Source organism: Conger conger, chromosome 8, assembly GCF_963514075.1.
Source record: "Conger conger chromosome 8, fConCon1.1, whole genome shotgun sequence".
Lineage (NCBI taxonomy): Eukaryota > Metazoa > Chordata > Actinopteri > Anguilliformes > Congridae > Conger > Conger conger.
Window position 1 is genome coordinate 64,114,884 of NC_083767.1, and position 6,300 is coordinate 64,121,183.

The following is a 6,300-nucleotide window of genomic DNA, read 5'->3' on the forward strand; positions in this document are numbered from 1 at the left end:
TGTCACTTTACATTTAAAGGAAATGAATAAAAACAGAAGAACGCTGAGCTAAGGAACTGGCCTGGAAGGTTGAACTTCATAATGTTCAATTTCATAACAATACTTTGTGGCTTGCTCTGATTGAAGTTCTGATCTGATCTGATTTGCAGTGATTTTAAGGGCAGAGCCACAACTGACTCTGGGTACAAGAGTAAACCGTGGGATACAGAACACTGGACGCTGAGCACTCTGGGATACAGAACACTGGACGCTGAGCACTCTGGGATACAGAACACTGCACGCTGAGCACTCTGGGATACAGAACACTGCACGCTGAGCACTCTGGGATACAGAACACTGCACGCTGAGCACTCTGGGATACAGAACACTGCACGCTGAGCACTCTGGGATACAGAACACTGGACGCTGAGCACTCTGGGATACAGAACACTGCACGCTGAGCACTCTGGGGTTTTTACCTCCTCACATCTCCTCTCTGCCTCGCTCAGTCCATCCTCCTCTCCTCTCTGCCTCGCTCAGTGCATCCTCCTGTTCAGCAGGGTGAGCACAGCTGCATGTGTGTGGTATGAATGTAGCGCCACTGTGTGGAGGGTCAGGGAAGTGCAGGTGTAACTGGAGGGGGGGGGGGGGGTAGGGGGTGGGCTGATGAAGGGGGTGCAGTGGAATGATAAGGAGCTGGGACATCACAATAAGGACCCGTGACATCACAATAAGGACCCGTGACATCACAATAAGGACCCGTGACATCACAATAAGGACCCGTGACATCACGCTTTCTTAGGAGGAGGGGCCAGCTTGATGATCTCATCTTCAGAGGGTTGGCGGATTATATCTAAAAAAAAAAAAGAAGAGGAGTCAGAAAGAGAGAAAGAGAGAGAGAAAGAGAGAGAAAGAGAGCAGCTCCATCCACAGCCCTGCCAGCTAGAGCAGGCCTGTCAGACTGGGCCCTGGCACTGAATGCAGAAGTGTGGAATTTCACAGGAAATTCCTGTTTCTGGCTATTATCTCTGGACCAACAGCAGTTATCTCAGAGTCACAGAGTCTCAGAGTCTCTGAGTGCCTCTTGTAGGTATTAAAGATTCACAGGTCCTTTCTGTGCCATACACCTTGAGTTAAATCACCTGTGAAAATGGGCCTCAACATCGTTCATGCAGTATAAAAGCTTTTTTTCTCTAGTACAGCAGTACCGACATGAACGAAGCCTCTGTTCAGGAAGGTGAGGTAGAGGAGGAAGGAGGGAAGGAGGGAGGACCTTTGTACTTCTTGGCTGAGGGGATGCGTGTGAGCTTCGAGTCGATCTCGTCGTCCTCCGAGATCTTCAGCACAGTGGTGCGATACTCCACCACCCTCGTCAGGAGGTCCGGCCGGCGGGAGATCTCGAAGATGTGCTCGATGTAGGAGAGGTTATCTGTGTGAGAGGTTATCAGTGTGAGAGGTTATCAGTGTGAGAGGTTATCTGTGTGAGAGGTTATCTGTGTGATCTGTGTGAGAGGTTATCTGTGTGAGAGGTTATCTGTGTGAGAGGTTATCTGTGTGAGAGGTTATCTGTGTGAGAGGTTATCTGTGTGAGAGGTTATCTGTGTGAGAGGTCATCTGTGTGAGAGGTTATCTGTGTGAGAGGTTATCTGTGTGAGAGGTGTGAGAGGTTATCTGTGTGAGAGGTTATCTGTGTGAGAGGTTATCTGTGTGAGAGGTTATCTGTGTGAGAGGTTATCTGTGTGAGAGGTTATCAGTGTGAGAGGTTATCTGTGTGAGAGGTTATCAGTGTGAGAGGTTATCTGTGTGAGAGGTTATCTGTGTGAGAGGTTATCTGTGTGATCTGTGTGAGAGGTTATCTGTGTGAGAGGTTATCTGTGTGAGAGGTTATCTGTGTGAGAGGTGTGAGAGGTTATCTGTGTGAGAGGTTATCTGTGTGAGAGGTTATCTGTGTGAGAGGTTATCTGTGTGAGAGGTTATCTGTGTGAGAGGTGTGAGAGGTTATCTGTGTGAGAGGTTATCTGTGTGAGAGGTGTGAGAGGTTATCTGTGTGAGAGGTTATCTGTGTGAGAGGTTATCTGTGTGAGAGGTTATCTGTGTGAGAGGTTATCAGTGTGAGAGGTTATCTGTGTGAAAGGTTATCTGTGTGAGAGGTTATCTGTGTGATCTGTGTGAGAGGTTATCTGTGTGAGAGGTTATCTGTGTGAGAGGTTATCTGTGTGAGAGGTTATCTGTGTGAGAGGTTATCAGTGTGAGAGGTTATCAGTGTGAGAGGTTATCTGTGTGAGAGGTTATCTGTGTGATCTGTGTGAGAGGTTATCTGTGTGAGAGGTTATCAGTGTGAGAGGTTATCTGTGTGAGAGGTTATCTGTGTGAGAGGTTATCTGTGTGAGAGGTTATCTGTGTGAGAGGTTATCAGTGTGAGAGGTTATCTGTGTGATCTGTGTGAGAGGTTATCTGTGTGAGAGGTTATCAGTGTGAGAGGTTATCTGTGTGAGAGGTTATCTGTGTGAGAGGTTATCAGTGTGAGAGGTTATCAGTGTGAGAGGTTATCTGTGTGAGAGGTTATCTGTGTGAGAGGTTATCTGTGTGAGAGGTTATCTGTGTGAGAGGTTATCTGTGTGAGAGGTTATCTGTGTGAGAGGTTATCTGTGTGAGAGGTTATCTGTGTGAGAGGTTATCTGTGTGAGAGGTTATCTGTGTGAGAGGTTATCTGTGTGAGAGGTTATCTGTGTGAGAGGTTATCTGTGTGAGAGGTTATCAGTGTGAGAGGTTATCTGTGTGAGAGGTTATCTGTGTGAGAGGTTATCTGTGTGAGAGGTTATCTGTGTGAGAGGTTATCTGTGTGAGAGGTTATCTGTGTGAGAGGTTATCTGTGTGAGAGGTTATCTGTGTGAGAGGTTATCAGTGTGATCTGTGTGAGAGGTTATCTGTGTGAGAGGTTATCTGTGTGAGAGGTTATCTGTGTGAGAGGTTATCTGTGTGAGAGGTTATCTGTGTGAGAGGTGTGAGAGGTTATCTGTGTGAGAGGTTATCTGTGTGAGAGGTTATCTGTGTGAGAGGTTATCAGTGTGAGAGGTTATCTGTGTGAGAGGTTATCTGTGTGAGAGGTTATCTGTGTGAGAGGTTATCTGTGTGAGAGGTTATCTGTGTGAGAGGTTATCTGTGTGAGAGGTTATCTGTGTGAGAGGTTATCAGTGTGAGAGGTTATCAGTGTGAGAGGTTATCTGTGTGAGAGGTTATCTGTGTGAGAGGTTATCTGTGTGAGAGGTTATCTGTGTGATCTGTGTGAGAGGTTATCTGTGTGAGAGGTTATCAGTGTGAGAGGTTATCTGTGTGAGAGGTTATCTGTGTGAGAGGTTATCTGTGTGATCAGTGTGAGAGGTTATCTGTGTGAGAGGTTATCTGTGTGAGAGGTTATCTGTGTGAGAGGTTATCAGTGTGAGAGGTTATCTGTGTGAGAGGTTATCTGTGTGAGAGGTTATCTGTGTGAGAGGTTATCAGTGTGAGAGGTTATCTGTGTGAGAGGTTATCAGTGTGAGAGGTTATCTGTGTGAGAGGTTATCTGTGTGAGAGGTTATCTGTGTGAGAGGTTATCAGTGTGAGAGGTTATCTGTGTGAGAGGTTATCTGTGTGAGAGGTTATCTGTGTGATCAGTGTGAGAGGTTATCTGTGTGAGAGGTTATCTGTGTGAGAGGTTATCTGTGTGAGAGGTTATCTGTGTGAGAGGTTATCTGTGTGAGAGGTTATCAGTGTGAGAGGTTATCTGTGTGAGAGGTTATCTGTGTGAGAGGTTATCTGTGTGAGAGGTTATCTGTGTGAGAGGTTATCTGTGTGAGAGGTTATCTGTGTGAGAGGTTATCTGTGTGAGAGGTCATCTGTGTGAGAGGTTATCTGTGTGAGAGGTTATCTGTGTGAGAGGGAGCGCACGTTCAGCACACACACACACTTCAGCACACACACCACGCAGCTCAGCGCAGGCCATAACAGAGACCTGCCTCACAGGGACATGTTGCTGTTTGTTGTGCTGACTTATAACGTGAAATCTTCAAAATCTTTATCTGAACTCTTCTCCTTCCCACTTGCTCTCTCTCTTTCGCTCCCACCATCCCATCCTCTCCAGGTACCCCCCTCACCCTGTGCCAGCTTGTGGTGTTTCTCCAGATAACTGAGCCAGTCTCTGGAGCAGGAGAGGCCAGCGCTCTGGCCCTCTGGGATGTCCTCCTTACAGGCTCCCTTCAGCTGCTCCAGGTCCTCCACTGTGATCACCTCTGCCAGGTCCGTCAGCAGGGAACTGTACTCTGACATGGCCTGGGGAGGGAGGGAGAGAAGGAGAGGGAGAGAGAGAGGGAGGGAGGGAGGGAGAGGGACAGGTTCAGAGAGTGAGAGAGAGAATAAACCTGACAGGAGAAACAACAGGCCCAGCTGAGGTTGAGCAGAACTCCATATCTAGACTGCATTAACTGGCAGAAAGCCCATTCAGTCAACCTGAGGATCAGATAAACTAGGTTCTACTGTAGAACACACTATACAGGGCACACAGTCCACCCACACACACACACACACACACATATACACACTATCACACACACACACACACTCTCACACACACACAAACTCTCACACACACACACACACTCACACACACTCTCACACACACACACACACACACACGCACACACACGTACTCACACACACACACACACACACATACACACACACACACATACACACACTCTCTCACACACACACACACACACACACACACTCAAACACACACACATACACACACGCGCACACACGTACTCACACACACACACACACACACACACACACACTCACACTCACACACACACACGCACATACACGTACTCACACACACACACACACACACACTCAAACACACACACATACACACACGCGCACACACACGTACTCACACACACACACACACACACACTCACACACACACTCAAACACACACACGTACTCACACGCACACACACACACTCACACACACTCTCACACACACACACACACACACACGCACACACACGTACTCACACACACACACACACACACATACACACACACACACATACACACACTCTCTCACACACACACACACACACACACACACTCAAACACACACACATACACACACGCGCACACACACGTACTCACACACACACACACACACACACTCACACACACACACATACACACACACACTCACACACACGCGCACACACACGTACTCACACACACACACACACACACTCACACACACACACACACACACACACACTCAAACACACACACATACACACACGCGCACACACACGTACTCACACACACACACACACACACACTCACACACACACACACACACACTCACACACACACACACACACACACTCACACTCACACACACACATACACACACGCGCACACACACGTACTCACACACACGCGCACACACACGTACTCACACACACACACTCAAATGCACACACATACACACACACACACACACACACACACTCAAACACACACACATACACACACGCGCACACACACGTACTCACACACACACCCATACTGCATATGTCCCCTCTGAGGGGGAGGCTGTAGTAGAGGGCGGGAGGGCTGAGTGAAGGGGGGTGGTGCAGTGGTGTTTGCAGAGATGGTGGAGGGCAGAGCCATCATGTGACCTCCACTGAATCCTCCTCTGTGATAACTGTACACAGCAGGGCCTCACACCCGAACAGCACAACAGTGGCTCTGTTTCCTCCCCCCCCCCCCCCCCCGGGTTTAAACATTTAACACCACAGATGCTCCTTCCCAATTCAACCATAAGGCTTCAAAAGTTTTATTCCCAAACAAAACCCAAACCGACAGCATCATACTCTCATTTACATTAATGGCATTTGGCAGACGCTCTTATCCAGTGCAACATCCAGTTGATCATATTCCAAGTAATAATTCTATCTGTACATCATCAACTTATTGAACAAATAAAAAATAAAAATATCTTTAATTAACTGGCTAGCAAAAAATCTAAACAAAGTCATCATCGTTACTGTCCTTGAGAGGTTGTGTTTCCACAGTATGGAACAGAGACACAGTCAAAATGCCTAAAACACAACACTGCATTTACACTGTACTGCCTACAGAGGGCACCCTTTCCCACAGAGTCACAGCAGCCTCTATATCTATAAAGCCCAAACATAATAATCTCAAACATCAATCCCCCAAAGTGATTTATTATGAAATTATTTGTCTATTCAACATTGCACAACAATATTTTGTGTATTTTGTTAC

General features: G+C 47.3%; 1 protein-coding gene across 1 annotated transcript in view; it reads right to left on the reverse strand.

Annotated features, from left to right (window-relative positions):
• Positions 1-455: 455 nt before the first annotated feature.
• LOC133134779 (astrocytic phosphoprotein PEA-15-like) overlaps positions 456-6,300 on the reverse strand; it is a 21,950-nt gene continuing 16,105 nt past the window's right edge. Inside the window, exons 2-4 of the mRNA XM_061251167.1 lie at positions 4,113-4,287; positions 1,253-1,408; positions 456-832 (exon numbers count right to left, since the gene is read on the reverse strand). Coding sequence (XP_061107151.1) covers positions 768-832; positions 1,253-1,408; positions 4,113-4,284 — 393 coding nt within the window. The 5' untranslated portion in view covers positions 4,285-4,287 and the 3' untranslated portion in view covers positions 456-767. The remainder of the gene's footprint in view (positions 833-1,252; positions 1,409-4,112; positions 4,288-6,300) is intronic.